Genomic DNA, 24055 nt, shown 5'->3' on the forward strand with positions numbered 1-24055 from the left:
TAGTCTCTTTCCAAGTTCCGGAATATAAACATGGCGGCCGTCTTCGGAGAGGGGTCTAGGTGAAGCTCGGCCTTTGATTCCGGCTCAGCTTTGTTTTGGGGGGTTTTGGGGGTGGAAAACCATGCCCTACACACACACACACACACACACACACCCCTTCCTTCAAACCCAGAAAAGTGCATCCGTCCCGGCCCATGTACCTAACCCGACCCTCCCGCTGTGATTTCAATCAACAGCCGACACAGAGACATATTTAATAAACATCTCCCCACGTTTCCCGGACCCACGGCGACCACATAAAACACGGCGGCGGGTCGAAGATATCAAGGATGCCTGCGGGTGATCTAAAATTGCGTTCGGAAGGGGCGACTACTTCCCGCGTCTCAATTTACAATTGATTTTTAATTTAGACGCAATTATCAAGGAGGGCATCCCTCTCTCTCTCTCTCTCATTTTTTTACCGGGTGTGTCACATGGGATGGAAACATTGGGTTCCAGATGGCAGGGATAAAATGGGGAGGACGGGATGAGCAAAGAGATTAGATATAGATAAACACACATATGAGCATGCAAGGTGTATTGTTTTGAATGATTCCCCATCTCGCAAAGAGAGGGATAAGTTGCCATCCCAATGGCATCCATTACATGTATTCAGATTCCTCCTTTTTTTATTGTGAGGCAACTGCTGGTCTGTGATGGATGGTCTGGCCCAGACCAAAATTGCCAACTTTGGGTGTGCATATATTTCGCCAATCTGTGCTGGGTCAGTACTGAGGAAAGCGGGTTTTCTTCCCTAATGTTTCATGGATTCTTCTTCTTCTCTAAAGTCCTGGAAATCTTTCAGTAGTGAGAATCACTGTCTTAAATAGGAAACATGGGCTAATCGGTGTTATTCAAATGCAGAGGGTGACCTTTTTTTGCTCCAGGTTGCAGGCCAACGCCTCCTTTGAAGTCCTCGGGTGGATCCCATATCCCTCGGGATCCGCTCTGCCCACACAATGGACCTTTCAGGCCACCCGACTTTAGGCCACAGTAGACCCTTTCCCTCATCTCACGCCCTATAAGATTCGCAGCATCGTTGGCCAGATTTTGTGACGGTCAATGTCAAGAATCACACCTGTTTTTGTCTCTCCCCACTGCCACCTCAAAGAAGTAATAATTGAGGAGGGTGAAGGGGTTTAAGCAAGAAGAGGGGAAGATAGCAAAAAACCACAGAGGAACTCTGAGATTTCCTGCGCAAACGCCACCGATCTGAAAGCAAATTGAGCAATGGTGCAAGATGCAAATTCATACCACAAGTAGCAGAAACAGAGGGGGGGGGGACACCACAACAGCTTAGGACATGGGTAGGCAAACTAAGGCACAGGGGCCGGATCCGGCCCAATCGCCTTCTCAATCCGGTCTGCAGACGGTCAGGGAATCGGCGTGTTTTTACATGAGTAGAATGTGTCCTTTTATTTAAAATGCACCTCTGGGTTATTTGTGGGGCCTGCCTGGTGTTTCTACATGAGTAGAATGTGTGGTTTTATTTAAAATGCATTATTTGTGGGGCATAGGAATTCATTCATTAGTATTTTCAAAATATAGTCCGGCCCCCCACAAGATCTGAGGGACAGTGGACCGGCCCCCTGCTGAAAAAGTTTGCTGACCCCTGGCTTAGGATGAGTCCACACTAGGTATGACCACTGCTGGTTTTAGGTGGCTAAAATCCACTGGCTTCCTTCTATTCCTCATTGCCATATTCTTGCTTTTTTAAAAAAAAAGTTTAGACCCTCGCCTCTGCCAGAACACACATACACTAACCTGCAGGTATTGCTGCTGCCGTGCTAAACATTAATTTGTTTGTGGCAGGGAGGGAAATACGACAAATTAGGACAGTGGCCCAAATGGATCTGTTTCTTAAAAGCTACAGACTGTATTCAACGTTAAGTCATAACTCAGGAGAGCAGATCTATTGAAATCAAGGGAGATGGTTGTCTTAGGTCCATTCAGTTCAGTGAGTCTACTCTGTGTAGGATTTGGGTCGGGCAGAGTCCTGAATCGTGGGCCTTGGGAGAGAGGCAATCTCAAGGTTGAATAGGACGGACGCAACGGTTCTCATTAAGCGTCATAAAGATGGACAGCGGCGCGAGGAAATCATACATGCAAACATCACCAACAAAAACCACACCACTGCCGTCCCAAAGGATGTCCACCTTTGCGACAAGAAATCGTACACCACGCGAACATAGGCGGCGTATCTATTGTGGTCTCAAGGTGGGACCACCGGCTCTCGTTTTGTTCAATCCCGCATATATATATATTAACGAAAAGGAGTTGAAGGGGGAAGATGTGGACCCCCAAAAAGCCCATTGCACAACTGCAAAATCACCCAGGGAAATATAATCCCTGTGAAGGTCGGAGGTTGCAGCCCCTAAAGCCAGAGTCAGCCCCAAATGCTAGGTTAGCAATGGAAGGAGAGCGTAGAAACAGGGCATTGTATCGATGGGGCTTGCAACCTCCTGGTTGCGGGCGAAGAAGGTGCCAAAGATGCCCTCTGGGTTACAGGCGGCCCCCGGATGTTTCGTACCAGACCCCGACCCGGGAAGCCGGATTTAGGGAGGCCAAGTCGGCCTGGCGAACCGACCCCCTTTCCCCCACCGCGACCCGCTACAGAGGTCCTCATTGAAAAGAGGTCACGAATTCCCCTCAAATTTTAAAACATTTCATCTCCAGAATGAAGGCCCTCATTCATAATGGCAGGAAATGGGCTAGGGGGGTGTGGGACAGAGAGAGAGAGATTTTGCTATTAAAGGTTCCCCTCGGAGCTTTCTCACAGCGAGAGTGGGGACCGGAGGGGAGGGGAATTATCTTCCACTGAGATGTGGGTATATAGGGAGAAAACGGGGGGTGGGTGAGTAGGGGTGGGTGGGTGACTTCCTCTGAAAGCTGGGCACCAGGCAAATATTTTTATTCCGCGTTTCGCCACATTTCCCCCAGGTTTCTGCACAACCGGAAAGGTTCGCCTTTTGCATTCGCGAAGAGATTTATTTCGTTTTGTTTGCTGCCCATTCAGCAAGTAGCCAAGGGGCCCCTGCAACAATAGCCATCTTTGCTGGTGCCGTGGAGCAAAGGAACAGGGAGAAGCATATCAAAGCCCCCGGACTCTTGAAATTTTGCACCCGCAAATAATTCGAGACCATTCCGGGCAAAAACGGCCGAAGCTTTCTATTTAGAAAAATTACATATAAATCAAAAGGGGTTCAGTGGAACAAGCGCCAGTAACTGGCCTATTTAACACACCTGGGGAGGTGGGGTGCGTGTGCCACAGCTTGTCTAAAAGCGCATAAAGAAATCGGGTGCCCCGGGATCTTTAAGTTTTAAATGGTGGGCAGGGGGGGGATACGAACACCGCCAACATATCGAAGCTGCGCATGGAAAAAAGTTCAGATAAGAAGCAGTAAGAAGCAACTCGCGTTTTCTCATCGCTCTTTCTCCTTTAATTTAAGGGGGATTTCAAAACAAAAGGAGGAGGAGTGGTGGTTTTTTTTGGGGGGGTATCTTTTAAATAGAAATAAAAATTATCTGCAGCATTTAAGGGGTTTTGGGGAGGAGGTGGGGGGGAATCCTCTCGGTCACAACGCGCCATCAGAATTTTGGATGTGGTCCAAGCAGCCGGTTCTCAACTGCTTGAGACTTCAGAAAGCTGTTATGAGCTTTCTGGAACCGCACGCTTACGGTGGACAGAGAAAGAGGGTTCCCCCCCCCCCGAAAGAGCCGCATGGCCCCCTCCCTCCCAGCTGATTGCTCTAATTCATGAAAGATCTGGAAGGTGGGGGTGCCCTTCCACTATGGGGGTACCAGAAATGGGTGCAGCACACTGACTTTGACCCAGAAACCAAACCCAAAAGGCGACCGGGATGTACCTGAAGTTCACGACCAAGGCTGTGGGTCGTGGACTCACTTGCCCAATAAATCCTTAGAAAGCAGGGAAGGATGGAGCGGGGGAGCTAACCTACTTCGCCATCACATAAGAGAAAACCTTACAAAGCCACGATGAGCTTTGCTAACCTTTCAGCGCTCCATAGAGAGAGTCGCCAAGCTTTCGAAGCAACTTATAAGTATCCCCATGGAGTCTATGGCCGCAAGCCGGTTTGGAAATGAATGTTGCTTGCTTTATTTTTATTTTATTTTATTTTTGAAAAAAAACCACCTTTATTTCCCTTCTAAGATTCTTCAAGGAGTAGTCGTTATGCAAGAGATGGTTTTGTCCAGTAGGTTAGATGTTGGGGAAAATGGAAACAGGTCAAAAACTGTCTCCTCTCCAGTGTGTGTGTGTGTGTGTGTGTGTGTGTGTGTGTAGGAGAGAGAGAGAGAACTGGTGTTTTAATTTGACAAGATGCAACCCTGTAAGTGACGCGTAATTGATTTTACAGTCTGCAGTTCTGCTGAAAACTGTTATCATTTTGTTCCTCCTGGCTGCCCAGAATTACAACTTCCAAGAATTGACTTCTGGAAGAATGATTTCGCTCCACAACACACACACACACACACACCGCCACCACTCTTCGGTGGCTCGGATTCCAAACGTAAAACAGCTGTTAAGAAAAAAATATATTTCTCTAACCCCACCACCACCGCCTCAGTTGTTTTTATATCTGGCTTGGAAGGCGACACAGACCACAGCGAAACTTCTCGAACTTAAGCCTTGGAAAAAACGGGGAAATAGATAGATGAAAATATCCAAACAGCCCTGCTCTATAGGTACACGCACTCAGAATGTCAGCCTCAAGGCAAACTGATAAGTGCCCCCCCCCCAAATTCTTCAAAATAAGGCAAAGTAAGTCCAAAAGTTTGACCAAAAAAACCAAAAACCCGGCATATCAGTTATCCTAAAGAGACTGACAATATCATCATTCATAGAGAGATAGATCAGAAGGAAGCCCCATTGAGTTCAATAGGGTAAACTGGGGGGGGGGTCACTTTCCACTTAGCAAAGAATTAATCGCAAAGGGTTGTATCCAACTAAGTTTTGCACCTTTGAAATTAATGGACCGCAGTTAGTTGCATCCGTTAAAGTTAAATGGGTATGTTCTGAGGAGGAATTCACATTGGGTGCAGACCCAGAACTTGTGCCTGAACATGAGTTTGTCTCGACAGCCGAGATGCAATTCAGTACGCAGAAGCGTGGTGGGAGTTTAAAAAGAAGGGCATCTCACACAGAGATATAGCAAACCTCTTCTGTTTGGAAGTTTTGCTTTTGAGACCTTCGTCTGATTTCTCTGGAATTATTTACCACAGACAGAGAGACACACTTGTGGGTCAAACTTCCTCCAGGCCGTGTGTGAAAACCCTGGTTTTCCTGGCCATGACTTTGAACAACAGACAGACAGACAGGATAATTTTTTAAAAAAACACCACACTTTTAAAAACCATCCCCCCTTCCAACAGTGACATCACTGGCAAGACTGGGCTTCCTCTTACATAATAATAATTTTCAGGCAAGTCCGCAAGAAAGGCTCATTTGAGAAGATAAGAGATTCCCCAAGTATCAGCCTGTGAGATTTATTTATTTTTTTCCTTCTAAAAAGAAGTTTCACCATTCCTCCCGAATCTTCCAACGCAAAAATATACGGACAAAATAATAATAAGAAGAAGAATGCATGGACTATAACAGTGCCTTGTGTACATCATCCCTTTGGGGTTATAGCCGCCGCCGCCACCCAAAACATGCACACCCAAAAACTGACAGGGCAACAGTCCCCGAGGTCTAAAACATGCAATAAGACGGGGGGGGGTCTCCTCCTGGCTCCCCCCTCCATCCTACCTGGGATTGCTTTTGTTCCAGTACACCGCATAGCGATCGGAGATAATTTTGCTGCTGTCGTCCGTCCACACACAAACCCCAACCAGGGTCACCAGCAACGCAGCTACCTCCAAATTCGGCATCGTACGCCCCCTTCTCCTCCACTTTCTTCCACCTCTTCTCCCCTTCTTTCTTTTGTTCCCCGAAAGCTGCGGGGAATTTTTGTGTGGGTGTGCGTTTAGGGAAAAGGCAACCAGGTCATTGCACTTTGCACAAGCGCTTTCTGGCGGATAGCTCTTTCGGTGAGGTTTTTTTTGGGAGGTTAGGTCTCCCCTGGACAGTCCAGACTTTTTCCTGTGTCTCTCCTCCTCCTTTCACTTCTCTCTCTCTCTCTCTTGATGCAAACTATCACACGCACATCCCTAATTCATTCCATGGTAGAGAATCCCAATAGCTCTCGCCGGCTGAATGGTCCTTCTTTTCTCGTGAAAGGGTATAGGCAAGCGTCCTGGTAGCCAAAATATACTGCAAATCAGCACATTGGTGGTGGGGGGGGGAAGGCGATCAGAATTTGCTTTTGCAACAGAAGGCTTCTTAATAGATAGACAAGAGATGTGTGTTATCTAGGAACAGAGAGGATGTGGTGTGGGTCTTCCGGACCCCACGCGCCCTAAGAAGACATCACCGCAACTTTCGGGTCGCAGGGTCCGAGTTACTTCCACCTTTCTCAAACTCTTCATAAATGGAGCAAGAAGGAGGGAGGTTCCATCTCTAAGAAACTGGATAACTTGGGCTCAAAAATACTGGAGGAAGCAGAAGGCGGCTGAGAGGTTATAGGAAGGAACCTCAGCATGTCGTAAAACTGGCCCAGAATCTCCCCTCTCTTGCTGGGGGTAGGGAAAAGAGAGGGGGGAAATTGTTGTGGAGTCAGCAAGCAAACTTTGAGGTGCTCGCTCGTATATCGAGAGCTGCTAATCCTAGCATATCATTTGAAAAAAATAAACAAACAGGCCACCAACTGACAACTTTGCATTCAAAACAAATTCCCGGTTTCCAAAAAGAAGTTTAAAAAAAAATTTGAAATGAAATAAAAACCTTGTCGAGGGCTTTCCTCCTGCAATTTGCAACCGGTTGGCTGAAAAGATGAGATGAATTTCTTGCAGGAAGAAAGGAAAGGAATCACATCCCCCAAAGAACAAGGACTCAAAACTTGCTCCCGGGTTTGGGGGGTTGTTGTTTTTTCAAAGCAGAGAAAAGATGCCGTGTGATTCTTCTGCTTCTGTTTGTAATAGATGGGACCCCCGTGTTGTCTTTTCCTGAAGAAATGGAAGAAGGAAGGAAGGAAGATGTAAATAACGCAAAGTTTTGCGGTGAGAGGGAGTGGTCCGTCCCCTTGCGAAAAGCACGAAGTGAAATCTTGCTAGCTCTCTCTCTCTGTCATGAGAAAGGAAAGAATGAAAAGAAAAGAAAAAAGGGGGGGTAATCTTACTTTCCTTCCCCTTTTCACTCAACCACCCCCCTCTTTTTTATTGTGCCACCTAAGCTGTCCTTGCAACTGGTAAGAGGGGGGGAAAGGGGGGGCATTAAGATTGCAAGTTGGGGGGAGGCCTTCAAACCACACCTCCCCCCTCCTCTCCCTCATCCCCCCACCTCAAAAAATGCAAAAAAATATTTAAATACTATACCAAATGCCTCCCCAACTCACAAACACAATTTGCAATATTTCATTTTCATTTTCAATGCATGCATCTCATCATTTTATTTCCTGAATAAAACATGCTTGCCCCCACCTTGAGGTTTTGTTATTTTCCTGGTGGCACCAAAAACAAAAAAATCCCTCTGTGTATAATTTTATTTTTTTTAAAGGTTCTTTTCCTTCCTCTGTGGATTCTTTTAAGCCTTACCGCTGCACGCTCTCTCTCTCTTTCTGCTTTATTTTAATCCCCCCTTTTTTTGCCTTCAATGGCTTTTTTTTTTTCCTTTTGCAAAAAAGAAGAAAAAGAAAAAAGAGAGAGAGACCTGCCTTCCTTTCCGCGCCCCCCCCTTACTCTTGATACAGAAACATTGTTACCACTTGGCCGGTCAGCCTAAAGTAACCACATCCCTCCCTCCCTCCCTCCCTCCCTCCTTCTCTCTCTCTCTCTCTCTCTCTCTCTCTCCCTTTCCCCAGCAATGTCTCTCCCCCCCCCCCCAGCACTCAACAGGGGCGGGGCCCCCAAGTCTCAAGGTTGGTTGGCCGGTGACGATCAGCCACACCCCCCAAGAAAGCCATGTGGGTCTCCTTTTTCCTGGAGATTTTTTTATTTTTTTTTAAGTCAATTTCAGCTCTGTTGAGGAGGGAGAGAGAGAGAGGAAGGAGAATGAGAGTGGGGGGAGCCCCAGAAGGAAAGAGCGTGGAAATGGAGGAGGAGGAGGGGGGGTCATTAAAAAAAAAACACCATCTTTGCAAGAAGTCAAGGCAGCAGCTGGAAAGAGATTTTTCTCTTTCAGGTGCAACCCAGGAATCCAAAGCTTTCTTTAAAGTGGGGGTCCCTCTCCCCCCCCAAATAAGACTGGATGCTAATGGGTGGTGGAGAAAAGGGGGGTTTCTTGTTTTATAAGGTGGGGGGGTCTCCATTCCTTTGTCTTCAACCTGCTTGCAGATTATGATTATATTGGCCAGCTAGCTTTCCCTACTCAGAGTAGACCCACTGAAAATCTAGTGTTCTAGTTGAGGACTTCAGTGGCTGCAAGCCCACTGATGATGTTGTTGTTGTTGCTGTCGACGCTCGTTTACTTATTTGTTTATTATCGCCACTGGTTTATCAACCGCCTTCCGAGGTTGGTTTGCACACAAGATAATTTAAAAAATCAGCTAAGAACAACAAAGCCCGCAAATAAATCTGAAAAACGAGGCCGAAACGGTAACGAGCGGGCACTGAGCGGTAAAGGCCAGTTTGCGGATTTGCAATTTATAAAATGGGTGGTCAACTGGGGATCGTTTTCCGGTGGGCGTGCGACAGATTTGCACGGCCGACGCGACACTTACTTTTGTAGTGCAAATCCCTATTGCACGTCTACTCAGAAGTAAGCCCAGCTGCGTTTACTCCTTGGGAAGTGACTTTTCTCAAATCCACTTTCTGTTTTACATTTTGACCCCTCTTTGGTTAAAATTACCACAAAGCTTTGCACACACACACAAGAAGGCAATGGGTTTAAACTGGTTCTCCCCGGCTCCTGGGAATGTTAAGTAAAGAAGCAACCCGCTATTCCTCTCCTAAGCTCGCATCATTGTCCCCATAATGCAGATGGGAAGGTTGAGGACGGTAAAAGAAAATAGGTTGGCCAAAACTGGAAGGAGAGGATTCTTAGAATCATAGAATCATAGAATCATAGAGTTGGAAGAGACCACAAGGGCCATCGAGTCCAACCCCCTGCCAAGCAGGAAACACCATCAGAGCACTCCTGACATATGGTTGTCAAGCCTCTGCTTAAAGACCTCCAAAGTAGGAGACTCCACCACACTCCTGGGCAGCAAATTCCACTGTCGAACAGCTCTTACTGTCAGGAAGTTCTTCCTAATGTTTAGGTGGAATCTTCTTTCTTGTAGTTTGGATCCATTGCTCCGCTTCTCTTGTGGGTTTTCCAGCGAAATTCGACTCAAGAGTAGACCCACTGGGATGAATGAATCTTGGTAAATCTTGTTCTTTAACTCCAGTGAGTAGACCTAACATTGGATTAACCCGTTGCGTTTCGGCTCCTAGTTGCTCCCCCCCCCCCGAGAAATCCTGCCCACCCACCTCCTAGTGTGTTAAATTAATGAATTAAAACAAATTTTCATGCAATGCTTTCCCCAAAGGTGTATCACCTCTCAGTCATTTGCACAAGCTCCCGTAAAGGTAGGTTGGGTTTAAAAAATAAATCTTTGCCTCTGCACTTGTGATTCCCAGCGACTGGTATTTGAAGGCCTAACACTGGAAGAGGGAAATAGACATTGTGGCTAGTAGCCTCCACAAAGTTTTCTTTCTTTCTTTCTTTCTTTCTTTCTTTCTTTCTTTCTTTCTTCCTTCCTTTCTTTCTTTCAAAATCATTTTTACAAAATTATTTACTGGTTTTCCCAGTAGTGATGTATGGAAGTGAGAGCTGGACCATCAAGAAGGCCGATAGCCGAAGAATGGATGCTTTTGAATTCTGGTGCTGGAGGAGACTCTTGAGAGTCCCATGGACGGCAAGAAGATCAAACTCTCCATTCTGAAGGAAATCAGCCCTGAGTGCTCACTGGAAGGACAGATCCTGAAGCTGAGGCTCCAAGACTTTGGCCACCTCATGAGAAGAGAAGACTCCCTTGAAAAGACCCTGATGTTGGGAAAGATGGAGGGCCCAAGGAGAAGGGGACGATAGAGGACAAGATGGTTGGATAGTGTTCTTGAAGCTACCAGCATGAGTTTGACCAAACTGCGGGAGGCAGTGGAAGACAGGAGTCTTCCTGGTCCATGGGGTCACGAAGAGGCAGGCATGACTAAACAACAACAATATTCTGTTGAGAACCGCAAACCAATGGATTCCAAACAAGAAAGGAGATCCCGACTGAACATTTTGAAGAACTTTCTGTCTCTGAGAGCCACTCAACAGTGGAACGGAAGACCTCAAAAGGTCTCTCCTTCCTTGCAGGTCTCTCCTTCCTTGCCAGCAGAGGTTGGATGGCCAACTTATTAGGGATTCCGTAGCAGTGATTCTGGACCTTCGGGGGTACCTTCCAAGTCTCCAGTGACTCAGGTGAAGGAAACTGATCTGGGCACATTCCAACTGGGATGCTGAACTCCCAGGGGCCTGGAAGGACAAGGGCGGGGGTGCAGCTTTGAGCATCACCAAAGGGTCATTGCTCATTGGGAGCCCCCCAAATATTTGATGATTCTTGACGCTCTGCCCTCGGCGAGGGAACATGCCGCCGCCTCGGAGGCCAGTGGTAGGAAGGTGGTGCTTGAGCGTGCACAAGGGGCGATTAATTATTGAATAACCCGCATCCGAAGCATAAGAAAGAAGCTGTATAAATGCATATTATTACGGCGTAATTAGTACCATACATTTTCCATCTCTCTCTCTCCCCAAGCCTCTTCCCCCCCCATCTCTCTCACATGCACAAACAGCCCAATGTGTACAGGAAACCGGGGTGGTTTTTTTTTGGGGGGGGGAGTCCAAGAATATTTGGATCTGCATAAATCTCCCTCTTCCCTGCTCCGATCCTATAAGCACTTTCCATCTCTGTCGTCTGCGTATCTATATTTGTAATCTCTCAACCCCCACCCCATTTCTCATTTCTCTCCCTCTCTCCGTCATCTTCATCTTCTCCTTGGCAGTTTATAGGCCCTTTTATGAGATTACGTGGCAGAGGCGGTTTTTGACGGGGACTGGGTTTAGGAAGCGGTCGGGCTGAGGTGTGTGAGGGAGGCATTGGCAGAGACAAAGGTAAAGGGTAAAGGGACCCCTGACCATTAGGTCCAGTCGTGACCGACTCTGGGGTTGTGGCGCTCATCTTGCTTTACTGGCTGAGGGAGCCGGCGTACAGCTTCCAGGTCATGTGGCCAGCAGGACTAAGCTGCTTCTGGCGAACCAGAGCAGCGCACGGAAACGCCGTTTACCTTCCCGCCGGAGCAGAACCTATTTATCTACTTGCACTTTGATGTGCTTTTGAACTGCTAAGTTGGCAGGAGCTGGGACCGAGCAACGGGAGCTCACCCCGTCATTGCGGGGATTCGAACCGCCGACCTTCTGATCTGCAAATCCTAGGCTCTGTGGTTTAACCCACAGCGCCACCTGCGTCCCTGGCAGAGGCAAAGGGGCTCTTCAAATCCCCATTTCTGATGGTGTGGACTGGAAAGGAGGCCTTGGGTGAGCCAAAAAGGGCTCTCAAACTCTCCACCTCTAGTAGCATGAACAGGAAGAATTTTTTGCATAGCCAAAGGGCTCTCTAGATGCGGGTGGCTCTGTGGTCTAAACCACTGAGCTTCTTGGGCTTGCCGATCAGAAGGTCGGCGGTTCGAATTCCCGTAATGACGGGGTGAGCTCCCGTTGCTCTGTCCCAGCTCCTGCCAACCTAGCAGTTCAAAAGCACGTCAAGTGCAAGTAGATAAATAGGTACCACTGTGGCAGGAAGGTGAACGGTGTTTCCATGCGCTCTGGTTTCCGTCACGGTGTCCTGTTGCACCAGAAGCGGTTTAGTCCTGCTGGCCACATGACCTGGAAAGCTGTGTGCGGACAAACACCAGCTTCCTCGGCCTGAAAGCGAGATGTGCACCACAACCCCATAGTCGTCTTTGACTGGACTTAACCTCCAGGGGTCCTTTACCTTTACCTTGTTCTACATCTCCTGCAGTGCAACCAAGAAGACAGGCTTTTGCAGAGCCAAAGGGCTCCAATTCCCCCATCCTCCTATAATGTGAACAGGGAGCAGGGCTGCCAACTTGAAGAAAATATTGGGGGGGCAGGGAATCACATGAAATGGTGCACAAGTACCATTCGAATGGAAACCGCCATCAATTTTTGAGGGGTCCAACCCACTCAAATAGTTTGTTGGGGGGACGATGACCCCTAGGAGTTGGCTCCTAGGACAGGAATAGGAGCTTTCTCAAAGCCAAAGCTTCCGTCACCTCCTGCAGAGTCAAGCTGAAGAAGCCTTTGACTTCTGCTCTGTAATTCCCCCCTGCAGCCAATTGGAAGCTGTGCTGTGGTTTCCGAACATTTTGGAAGTCGAACGGACTTCTGGAACGGATTCCTTTCGACTTTCAAGGTACGACTTTAGTTCAGGTGATGGAGGGATTCTTTAGGGTCAGGCATGACCCCTTGCCTATACAGTGGTACCTCAGCTTACATACACTTCAGGTTACATACGCTTCAGGTTACAGACTCCGCTAACCCAGAAATAGTGCTTCAGGTTAAGAACTTTGCTTCAGGATGAGAACAGAAATCGTGCTCCAGCGGCGCAGCAGCAGCAGGAGGCCCCATTAGCTAAAGTGGTGCTTCAGGTTAAGAACAGTTTCAGGTTAAGAACGGACCTCCGGAATGAATTAAGTACTTAACCTGAGACACCACTGTACCTGCAATCCCGGTTCGCAGCAACCACGGAATCATAGACCCATAGAATCATCTAGTTCAACCATTTGCAATGCTTTGAAACCTCCAGCGAAGGAAAGTCCCAATGCTATCCTATATTATTATTATTGCTATCATTTCCTTAAACTCCTGAAATAAACGACAAGCCAGTCTACAGCATAAAACACAAAACAGCAACAAAGTCCCTAGCTGTAGGCTTACGATCTGCAGAAGGAGACACGGAAAAGAAGGCGATAAGAGACAAAATGTGTGTGTTGGGGGGAAACAACCAGTCAGATCAGAGGAGCCTTGGGGAGACGGATCAATCTCGAGACATTCCTTAGAGGGGGGCAACATGAAAATATCTGGAGGCAAGGAGTTCCAAAGATAAGGCTCCACAACAGGAAAAGGCATCAAGCGACGAGAAGAGTTTCAGTGTTCCTATCTGCATTTTATTGGGGAAACGTTTCCAGGCTGAGGGCCGTATTTCCTTCTGGACCAGCTTCCGGGGGCCATGTGCCCGTGGTGGGCAGAGCCAGAGGCAAAAGTGGGCGGGGCAATGCATGTAACAATTTGTTATTGTTGTTTAGTCGTGTCCGCCTCTTTGTGACCCCCTGGACCAGAGCACGCCAGGCCCTCCTGTCTTCCACTGCCTCCGCAGTTTGGTCAAACTCATGCTGGCAGCTTCGAGAACACTGTCCTACCATCTCGTCCTCTGTCGTCCCCTTCTCCTTGTGCCCTACACAGTGGCGTAGCGTGGGTTGTCAGCACCCGGGGCAAGGCAAGTAATTTGCGCCCCCTAACCCGTGGATTTGCGCCCCCGAACCCGTGGATTTGCGCCCCCGAACCCTAACCCCCAGATGTTGCGGCCGGTGCGGCCGGCCCCCCCTGCACCCCCCACGCTACGCCACTGGCCCTACATCTTTCCCAACACCAGGGTCTTTTCCATTAAAACATTAAAAGCTTCCCTAAACAGGGATGCCTTCAGATGCCTTCCAAAAGTCAAATAGTTGTTTATTTCCTAGACACCTGATGGGAGAGCGTTCCCCAGTCGGCTTCATGTCCTTGTTTTCCAGGTCCTAGTCGAACGCTCCACCCACTTGCACACAAAACAGACACTGCCTTTGAGACAACAAACTGAGTCTGTGGGATAGTCCTTCTTAAAATATCCTGCCAGCTTTCCTTTAGGTTTAGGAGATCTATGTAAAAAGTCAACTGCTTTCTCTGTGTGTTCCCTTTGCTCTGCTACCTTCTAATTGCTCCTTGTCATCTCCCCCCTTTTTTATATTATTGGGGGGTGTCAAATGTCTTTGTCATCTGCGTTGTCACCTAACAACAGAGAGCCGTTTTGGGTACATCGGCACAACATAAACCAGACACGCATCACTGTCAGATATGTAGCATGCTTGCTTTCGCTCTCGTTTCTTTTAAGTCTGTAACCTGAAGCGTATGTAACTTGAAGCGTATGTAACCTGAGGTATCACTGTACATTCATTTCTGTTAGGACAAGCCCACTCAGATGTTTAGAAAATCGACGAGTTTTATAGTATGTTTCTAGTCTGTTTTAACTTTTAGAAAATCTTAGATGATTGCTAGATTCAGGTGCTGGTCTGACGCAGTCAAAATGTACCAGGAACAAACTTAGTTGGTCTCTAAGGTGCTACTGGACAATTTTTTATATATTTTTTTATAGATTTTAAATGATTGCTGTTAATTTTTCTTATTGCTAATTTTATTGTTTTGTCCTTTTTTTGTAAATCGATTTGCAGTTGTTGTTTTACAATCAAGCAGCGTATAAACTTTAGGAGATCAACGAACAAGTAGTCTGCATCTTCGCGGCCTAGGACCCTCGTACCTACGGGACCGCCTATGCCCCACGGAGAGCTTCAAGGTCCATAAATAACAACGCCCTCGAGGTCCCGGGCCCTAAGGAAGTTAGATTAGCTTCAACCAGAGCCAGGGCCTTTTCAACACTGGCCCCAGCCTGGTGGAACGCTCTGCCTCATGAGACCAGGGCCCTGCACGATGACTTATTTCCGCAGGGCCTGTAAGACAGAGTTGTTCTGCCTGGCCTTTGGCTTGGAGCCAATTTGATTCCCTCCCTCTCTTTCTTTCTTTCTTTCTTTCTTTCTCCTCCTGTGATGAGGCTGCATTTTAATATTTTAACGTTTCGATGTTTTTAATGTTATATTTTAATCTTGTTTTTAAGTTGTATTCATTCAGCTTGTTTTATTATTGCTTGTTAGCTGCCCTGAGCCCGGCCTTGGCTGGGGAGGGCGGGGTATAAATAAAAAATTATTATTATTATTATTATTAATCTCCTTGTAAACAAACGGATGATGTGAATCGTCAGCAGACAAATAGTCTGGAAGCACCCCTGTTTTTTTAAAATGCAAGTCTGTTGTTGCTTTCATTGTGCACACACACACACACACACGCAGAGAGACAAATTCATTTCCCATTCCCAGAGCCCGGTTGATTGAACCCAGAAGGGTAAAGTTGCGAATTACAGCTCCAAGCAACCAGATCTTTGGATAATTGCCCCCCTCCCCCAGGTGGGAATGGAGATTTCAGAACCTGGAATAATTAAAGGGTTTGGGGAAGAGACGGAAGGACCATTTCCAAGGAGAGAGGAAATGGGGAGAGGGGCAGCAACAGGGTCAGGGAGAGAAGGATGATTCAAGGATGCCTGCCCCCTCCCTTCCAATTAGGAGGAAGGAGACGCGAAAGAAAGGACTCATTACGGGATAGCTAGATGAAAAGGGTGACACCTTGCCAAGAGGACAGAGCTGTGAAGCCAGCGCCGCATGACTGTCGGGGGTCCCGGGAGACCACCGGCACGTTAGAATAGGAGGATTTAGGAAGCTGCGTTTTACTGAGTCGGACCGTGGATATTGCCTGCACTGACTGGCACCAAGATTTCAGACAGGGAGTCTTCCCATGCCATACCTGGATAGAAACCTAAGACCTTCTGCATCCCAAGAAGGTGATCTGCTGTAACGTAGCTCAGGGTGGTTGTCGGTGGGGCGAAAGATTCCTGTATCGCAGGGGGTTGGGCTGGATGGGTCCCTTCCAACATCTGATTACAGCAATGTGCTCTATGTGGGGCTACCTTTGAAGGTGACTGGGAAACTACAGATAATCCATAATGTGGCTGCTAGACTGGTGACTGGGAATGGCTGCTGAGACCATATAACAGCGGTCCTCAAAGACCTACATTGGCTCCAAGTATGTTTCCATCCCCATTGTTCAGCCTGGACACTGAGGTCCAGCTCCGAGGGCCTTCTGGCGGTTCTCTCCCTGCAAGAAGTGAGGTTACAGGGAACCAGGCAGGGGGCCTTCTCGGTGGTGGCGCCCTCCCTGTGGAACGCCCTCCCATCAGATGTCAAGGAGATAAACGACTATCTGACTTTTAGAAGACATCTGAAGGCAGCCCTGTTTAGGGAAGCTTTTAATGTTTGATGTTTTATCGTGTTTTTAAGCCAGATGGACAGGGTACAAGTAATAAATTATTATCCGTGTTTTCTTCTGGGGGGACGCAGAGGTACACATACCCCTTAACATTTTGTGAATCTAAGTTTGGCCTCATTGAGGGGAAGTACTGTGGTACCTCGGGTTAAGTACTTAATTCATTCCGGAGGTCCGTTCTTAACCTGAAACTATTCTTAACCTGAAGCACCACTTTAGCTAATGGGGCCTCCTGCTGCTGCTGCGCCGCTGGAGCACGATTTCTGTTCTCATCCTGAAGCAAAGTTCTTAACCTGAAGCACCATTTCTGGGTTAGCGGAGTCTGTAACCTGAAGCGTCTGTAACCTGAAGCGTATGTAACCTGAGGTACCACTGCATTTCAATATGAATAAGAGAAGGAGAGTACCCCTAATCATTTTTGTAGAAAAAAGCACTGGTACTGATGAGGATGATGAGGATGATGAGGATGAAGATACAGTGGTGCCTCGCAAGACGAAAAGAATCTGTTCTGTGATTCTCTTCGTCTAGCGGTTTTTCTGGTCCGCCAGAAGCGGCTTAGTCATGCTGGCCACAGGACCCAGAAGCTGTACGCCGGCTCCCTCGGCCAATAAAGCGAGATGAGCTCCAGAGTCGGTCACGACTGGACCTAACGGTCAGGGGTACATTTACCTTTACCTTTCTAAAATATAAGCTAAAAAACAAAAAAGCTACATACAGCAACTGTTTTGTGTTGTGTTAGGCTCCTGTGATGTGAGAAATGGGCCCCAGCTGCTAGCCTGCTCCCTAAAATATCACTGGTTTGCTCCTTTCTATATATAGGGTGCCTACATTCTGCATGGACTGGTTGCAGGGCAACAAGTGCAAATGGCTTGAGATACCTATTAGATCAATTAATTACCATATAGCATTTATTCAACAGAAAAACTGCTGGACATAGAAAGGGCCCCATTACTTTCAGTAGCTTAAGGTAAAGGGTTAAGGGTTAAGGGACCCCTGACCATTAGGTCCAGTCATGACCGACTCTGGGGTTGTGGCGCTCATCTCGCTTTATTGGCTGAGGGAGCCGCGTACAGCTTCCGGGTCATGTGGTCAGCAGGACTAAGCCACTTCTGGCGAACCAGAGCAGCGCACGGAAACGCCGTTTTCCTTCCCGCCAGAGTGGTACCTATTTATCTACTTGCACTTTGATGTGCTTTTGAACTGCTAGGTGGGCAGGAGCAGGGACCGAGCAACGGGAGCTCACCCCGTCATTGCGGGGATTTGAACCGCCGACCTTCTGATCGGCAAGTCCTAGGCTCTGTGGTTTAACCCACAGCGCCATCCGCATCTATTCAACACAAAAAACAGCAACCATTTGTTGTTGACAAAGGACAATTGGGCATATAAAGGGCCCCATTCCCTTCAGTAGCTTAGGGCCTCGTCAAACCTAAATCCAGCCCCGAGCTTTTCTGATGTGTGCCTGTGCTTGCAAAAGACTCACTGTAGTTCCACGGGGCATCGGCGGCAGGCCCCGGAAAAGTGCGCTGTCTTGCCGGCCCAGATTTACTGCTTCTCTGTGGTGCTACAGAGAGCCAGAGAGGAGACCTGCTCCAGGAAATCAATCAAGGCGGCGAGTACATTAGGAGGTTCTCTAAGCACTCACTACGCAACGCAGCCACCATCCATCGTGGGGAGGGAAGAGGGAGTGAGTGCTGAGGGCGGGAGAATCTCTTTCTTATGGACTGGGCGTCCCAGAAGCATTTATATCTCATCCCTCAGGGGAAACGCTGCCTTTCCGCTGTCAGCAAAAAAACAACGGGAGAGTTATGGCTTGAGAGCGGCAGTCGGAACAGTGGAACTTAGTTCAGAGGATGGGGAGGTGTTGGCAACACAAATGCACCCCTAAATACCGTTTTTTGCTCTATAAGACTCATTTTCCCCCTCCTAAAAAGTAAGGGGAAATGTGTGTGCGTCTTACGGAGCGAATGCAGGCTGCTCAGCTATCCCAAAAGCCAGAACAGCAAGAGGGATTGCTGCTTTCACTGCGTAGTGATCCCTCTTGCTGTTCTGGCTTCTGAGATTCAGAATATTTTTTTCTTGTTTTCCTACTCCAAAAACTTGTGGTCTGGTGCGTCTTATAGAGTGGAAAATACGTTACTTTTCAGCTAGCCAGGGAACACCAGCAGTTGCAGCCTTGGGGTGCTGGGGGGCCATCAAAAGTGCACTTTAAATGACCATGTAATAATAAATGTAAAAATAATTATTCAAAACTTTGCAACGAGGATGGAAAGATATGTCCGTTTCTCATTTTTCCAACCTTCAATCTATTTTCCATGTTTTGCAGCGATTTGCCAGTTTTTTTTTTTAAAAAATAACAATTCCCAGAATTTTCAGCAAATTCAACAGCATGATGTTGTTGTTTGCAGGTTTTGACAACAGTGCACATTTTTGCAAAGCAATTTCCCCCAGCATTATGCACATTTGTACATTATGATTTGTATAAATGTTTTCACTTTTGGGCACACTTTGCCCTCGCCCTATGCATTTTTTGGAGACGTTACTTGGCTGGGGAACTGCAAAACGTGGCCAATGAACAGATTTCGGAGGCCGGCTGTGTTCAGGTTTGCGGGTTGATTCAGGAGGTGCAAATTTTATCGATTCGGCTTTCAGTGCCTGCTGAATCAAATCTCTCCTCCATCCCAAGTAATCGCTGGACTAGATGGATTTGGAGACAAAAAGCCGCGTGCCAGAGATGAGGGTTTTCCTCCCCGTAATTCACTTCCATTGTTCTGGAACAGGAGCCACCAATCTATATCTAGGTCTTTGCGCTTCTCTGGATTTTTGAGTGAGTGTTCTGGAGGCCACTTGCTCTCGTCCCGTCTCTCCCCACTCCTGGGATCAGCCCTGAGCCAACATTAAAGTGCACTCACCCACACTTTGAGAGGGATCTGGGGAAAAGCCAGTGTTGGTAGAATCAACCCCGACAGCTAAAAGCAGGAAGTGAGGAAACACTGTTTACCTTCCCACCACAGCGGTACCTATTTATCTACTAGCACTGGTGTGCTTTCAGACTGCTAGGTTGGCAGGAGCTGGGACAGAGCAACGGTGGGATCTCAGAACCGTCACAGGGATTTGAACCGCTGACCTTCCGATCGGCAAGCCCAAGAGCCTCTGCGGTTAGAGCACAGTGCCACCCACTTCTGCCAACCTAGAAGTTCGAAAGCATGCCAGTGCAAGTAGATAAATAGGTACCGCTGCGGCGGGAAGGTAAACGGCGTTTCCGTGCGCTCTGGTTTCTGTCAAGATGTCCTGTTGCACCAGAAGCGTTTTAGTCCTCCTGGACACATGACCCAGAAAGCTGTCTGTGAACAAGCACCGGCTCCCTAGGCCTGAAAGCAAGATGAGTGCCGCAACCCCATAGTCGCCTTTGACTGGACTTAACCGTCCAGGGATCCTTTACCTTTTAACTTAGTCAGAGTAGAACCCGCTGAAATGAATCTGCATGACTAAGTGGACTTCAAACAAATGTAAATACAGTGGTACCTGTTGAAAAAATAGGCTCCCAAACACCGCAAACCCAGAAGTGAGTGTTCCAGTTTGCAGATGCTTTTCGGAAGCCGAACGTCTGACGCAGCTTCCGATTGAACGCAGGAAGCTCCCGCAGCGAATCGGAAGCCGTGTCTTGGCTTCCAAATGGTTTTGGAAGTCGAACGAACTCCCAGAACAGATTAAGTTCGAGAACCAAGGTCCCACCTTATAGGCCAACTTTAAGAGGGAAATCTACCCTGCGAGAAAAGTAAGTCTTTAAAAAAGAAGAAGAAGAAGAAGAAAGAGCAGGTGTAAAAGAGTTTCCAATGAAGGAGTCTGATTGTTAAGCCACTCTGGAAATTATAGCTGTGGGAGGACCCTTAAACTACAGCTCCCATTATTCTTTTGGGGACGCCACTGCGAGGGCAAACGGGCTGCTGCCGCCACCCTCAGCAACCCGTCACCCGAGGCAGCCGGCTCACTTTGCCTCACGATAGGGCCGGCCTGTGACTGGCTGCACCAATGTCTCCCGATTCCGCACAGCTGCCCCTCTTAGCGCGCTCAACATGCCGGCAAAGGTATCTCTTTCTCCCTCTTGCCTGTTGTGCCTGTTCTTAACGCGCTGCCTCCATTCATTCTGCTCCTGTAACTGTAAAATTGATTTTTTTTCTCTCTTCCCCCCTCGCCACTTGTCGTTTGCGGCCGAGGGTTTCCGAGACAGGGCCTGTTTTCTAATTAGTCGTTCCGGAGCGAGCGAGCGGAACCCGGGACAGGAGCAGGGCAGATTGAGAAGGGAGAAGAGGGAGCGAAAGACGACGTGGCGATAATAGGCCGCGACAAAGGAAAGGAGGGTCTCCGATAGGATGAGTTATAATGGAAGGATTCCTTCTCCTTATTCTCCTTCTCCTTTTTACGCGAGAGATGAAGCAATTAGGAAGCTATTGGCTTCAAGAGCTCGGCAGGAAATTAGCCGCGGAGGTAACCACCGGAGAAAGCCAAGCAAAGAGGGAAGGGAGATTTCGTTGCTATGATTTATTAGGACAGGAATGGGGGCGATTCGGCCCCCTGGGCTTCTCTGTTCGGAACAATGAGGACTAGAGTCTTAGCTGATTTTAAAAGAAGCGTAGACATATGTCAAACGTAAGAGGAGCCTGCGGGTTCAGAGCGGCGACCCTTCTAAGTCCAGCATCCTGTTCTCACAGTGGCCTGTGGGAAACCGGGTATCAGGATTCGAACACAAGAGGAACTCTCCCTTCTTGTGGTTCTTAATGCAACTGCCTTCAGTTATCTTCCTCCTCTTTCTCTTCCTCCTCTTCTGCGATCCCTCGTAGCCAAGTAAGATTTGTCTCCCATGAACACGGTCTTAACAGTGAGTCCGTAAGTGACTGTGGGGGCCAATTCTAGACCCACACATCCTTCCACAGTGGGGACATTGGTTTCCGGGCAGGAGTTGATCCCGGTGAGGGTTTGTCAAGCGTGCCTTCCTCTTAGCACGTTTCTCCCTTGCGTCCTGAGTTCGAGTGTCTCCAAAGCCCATGACACCTTTGGGAAAGGCTGTTCAACTGGAGCGCTCACAGGCCAGTGTTTCCCAGTTGTCGGTGTTTATACTACATTTCTTTAGATTTGCCTTGAGAGAGTCTTTAAACCTCTTTTGTTGACCACCAGCATTACTATTTCCATTTTTAAGTTCTGAATAGAGTAGTTGCTTTGGAAGACAATAATCAGGCATCCCCACAACATGACCAGTCCAACGGAGTTGATGTTGCCCTCTTCTGTTGTTGTTGTTGTTGTTTAGTCGTTTAGTCGTGTCCTCCTCTTCGTGACCCCCTGGACCAGAGCACGCCAGGCACTCCTGTCTTCCACTGCCTCCCGCAGTTTGGTCAGACTCATGCTGGCAGCTTCGAGAACACTGTCCCACCATCTCGTCCTCTGTCGTCCCCTTCTCCTTGTGCCCTCCATCTTTCCCAACATCAGGGTCTTTTCCAGGGAGTCTTCTCTTCTCATGAGGTGGCCAAAGTCTTGGAGCCTCAGCTTCAGGATCTGTCCTTCCAGTGAGCACTCAGGGCTGATTTCCTTCAGAATGGAAAGGTTTAATCTTCTTGCAGTCCATGGGACTCTCAAGAGTCTCCTCCAGCACCAGAATTCAAAAGCATCCATTATCCGGCAATCAGCCTTCTTGATGGTCCAGCTCTCACTTCCATACATCACTACTGGGAAAACCAGAGCTTCTAAAGCCACCCAAATCGGGAGCGAGCGCCACAGTTCAGCAATGCACTGTTATTAAGAAGGACTTTCTTTCACCTGCCCCAGGTCTTCCAGTATGTCTAGGAGTTCTAGAGAAGCTTCTCTCTCCAGTTTCTGCAAGCCAGGCATCACTTCACATTATCACATCCTCTCCTCCTCGCTTTTTCTCCAACTAAATTCCTGCCTTGCAGGGGGTTGGACTAGATGACCCTTTGGGGGTTCCTTTCAACTCTACAATTCTATCTATCTATCTATCTATCTATCTATCTATCTATCTATCATCTATCTATCATCTATCTAACATTAATTTTCTAAAAACAACAAATAAAATAACAATATCAAAACAAATAAAACAATAACAATATCAAAACAAAACAAATTGACTTCCCCCTAGTCCCTTCCTTGGTTCCATTGTTTATCAACATACTGCATGTCCATTGCAAAGTTATAAACCATTGTATTACTTATTGTCCATTCAAAATTAAATTACAAGCAGTATTAAAACCCTGCCAATGTATTAACCTGAGTACATTGCTTTTGAATATATGCAATAAACTCCTTGCAATCTTCCTTAAATTTGTTGTCGTCTCTTCCTCTCAGCTTCATTGCCAATTTTGCCATTTTAGCATATTCCATTAATTTAACTTGCCAACCTTCTTTTTTCCAGTGTTGTGCTAATAATATTCATGCGGCCGTAGTTGCAAACATAAATAAGTTCTTTAGCGATCTTGGTAAATCCACTCTGGTAATACCTAGTAGGAAAGCTTTTGGTTTGTTTTTTAAACATCTTCATTTCATTATAAATCATTTCCCAATGTTTCTTTCCTATTTTACACTCCCACCACATATGGAAAAAATGTCCCTTCTGTTGTTTTACATTTCTAACACTTTCTTTTGTTTTGTACATTTTTGCTAATTTCACTGGAGTTAGATACCATCTATACATCATTTTCATATGCTTTTCTTTAATCGCCGCCCAAGTCTACAATTCTAAATAAGTTCCAGACACTGCAATATTTCTTCATGGGGACTTTGTTCATCTCCTTAGATCATTTTGACTGACCTTTTCTGATTTTCTTCTTCCAAACGCTGCAGATTTTTATAATGACAATATGATACTGGCCTTCTTCACCCCACCCCGCCCCAGTCCCTTTCCTAATGATGCCAAGTATGTCTACCCAGAAACAAGTTCCACTGAGCTCCATGGGATTTGAATGCAGGGCTTCCTTCAGCCTTACTGTGCGATTCCTGCTTTTAACTCAGAGGTAAGCCCCACAACAAGGGAAGTGGGTGGAGCTGTGGTCTAAGCCACAGAGCCCAGGGCTTGCCGATCGGAAAGTCGGCAGTTCGAATCCCCACGATGGGGTGAGCTCCCGTTGTTCGGTCCCTGCTCTCCTGCCAACCTAGCAGTTCGAAAGCATGTCACAGTGCAAGTAGATAAATAGGTACCACTCCGGAGGGAAGGTAAACGGCATTTCCATGCCAATCACATCAGATTATGAAGCTATTTTCTTTCAATGTCAATCAAGGCTACTGACATTAGCATGCAACCATGTTACTGGGGGGGGCGGGACGCGGGGGGCGCTGGGGGTTAAACCACAGAGCCTAGGGCTTGCCGGTTGGAAGGTCGGCAGTTCAATTCCCCGTGATGGGGTGAGCTCCCATTGCTCGGTCCCTGCTCCTGCCAACCTAGCAGTTCGAAAACACGTCAAAGTGCAAGTAGATAAATAGGTACCACTCCGGCGGGAAGGTAAACGGCGTTTCCGTGCGCTGCTCTGGTTCGCCAGAAGCGGCTTAGTCCTGCTGGCCACATGACCTGGAAGCTGTACGCCGGCTCCCTCGGCCAGTAAAGTGAGATGAGGGCCGGAACCCCAGAGTCGTCCATGACTGGACCTAACGGTCAGGGGTACCTTTACCTTCTTCAGCCCCACAACTGTTCAGCGCAGTTTGCTCCCCATAGGATCACAGCCACAATACGCCATC

At 47.6% G+C, this 24055-nt stretch overlaps 1 protein-coding gene across 2 annotated transcripts in view; it reads right to left on the reverse strand.

Annotated features, from left to right (window-relative positions):
• Window positions 1-24055, reverse strand: part of EFNA2 (ephrin A2) — a 171126-nt gene that overhangs the window by 140607 nt on the left and 6464 nt on the right. The window contains exons 1-2 of one of the 2 annotated variants that reach the window (XM_082206772.1): window positions 7576-7756; window positions 5807-7101 (exon numbers count right to left, since the gene is read on the reverse strand). In XM_082206772.1, coding sequence (XP_082062898.1) covers window positions 5807-5928 — 122 coding nt within the window. In that variant the 5' untranslated portion in view covers window positions 5929-7101; window positions 7576-7756. Of the gene's footprint in view, window positions 1-5806; window positions 7102-7575; window positions 7757-24055 lie in introns of those variants that run through there. The other variant, XM_082206773.1, reaches the window with a different exon arrangement.

The sequence above is a fragment of the Podarcis vaucheri genome (assembly GCF_965113315.1).
Source record: "Podarcis vaucheri genome assembly, chromosome: 18".
NCBI lineage: Eukaryota > Metazoa > Chordata > Lepidosauria > Squamata > Lacertidae > Podarcis > Podarcis vaucheri.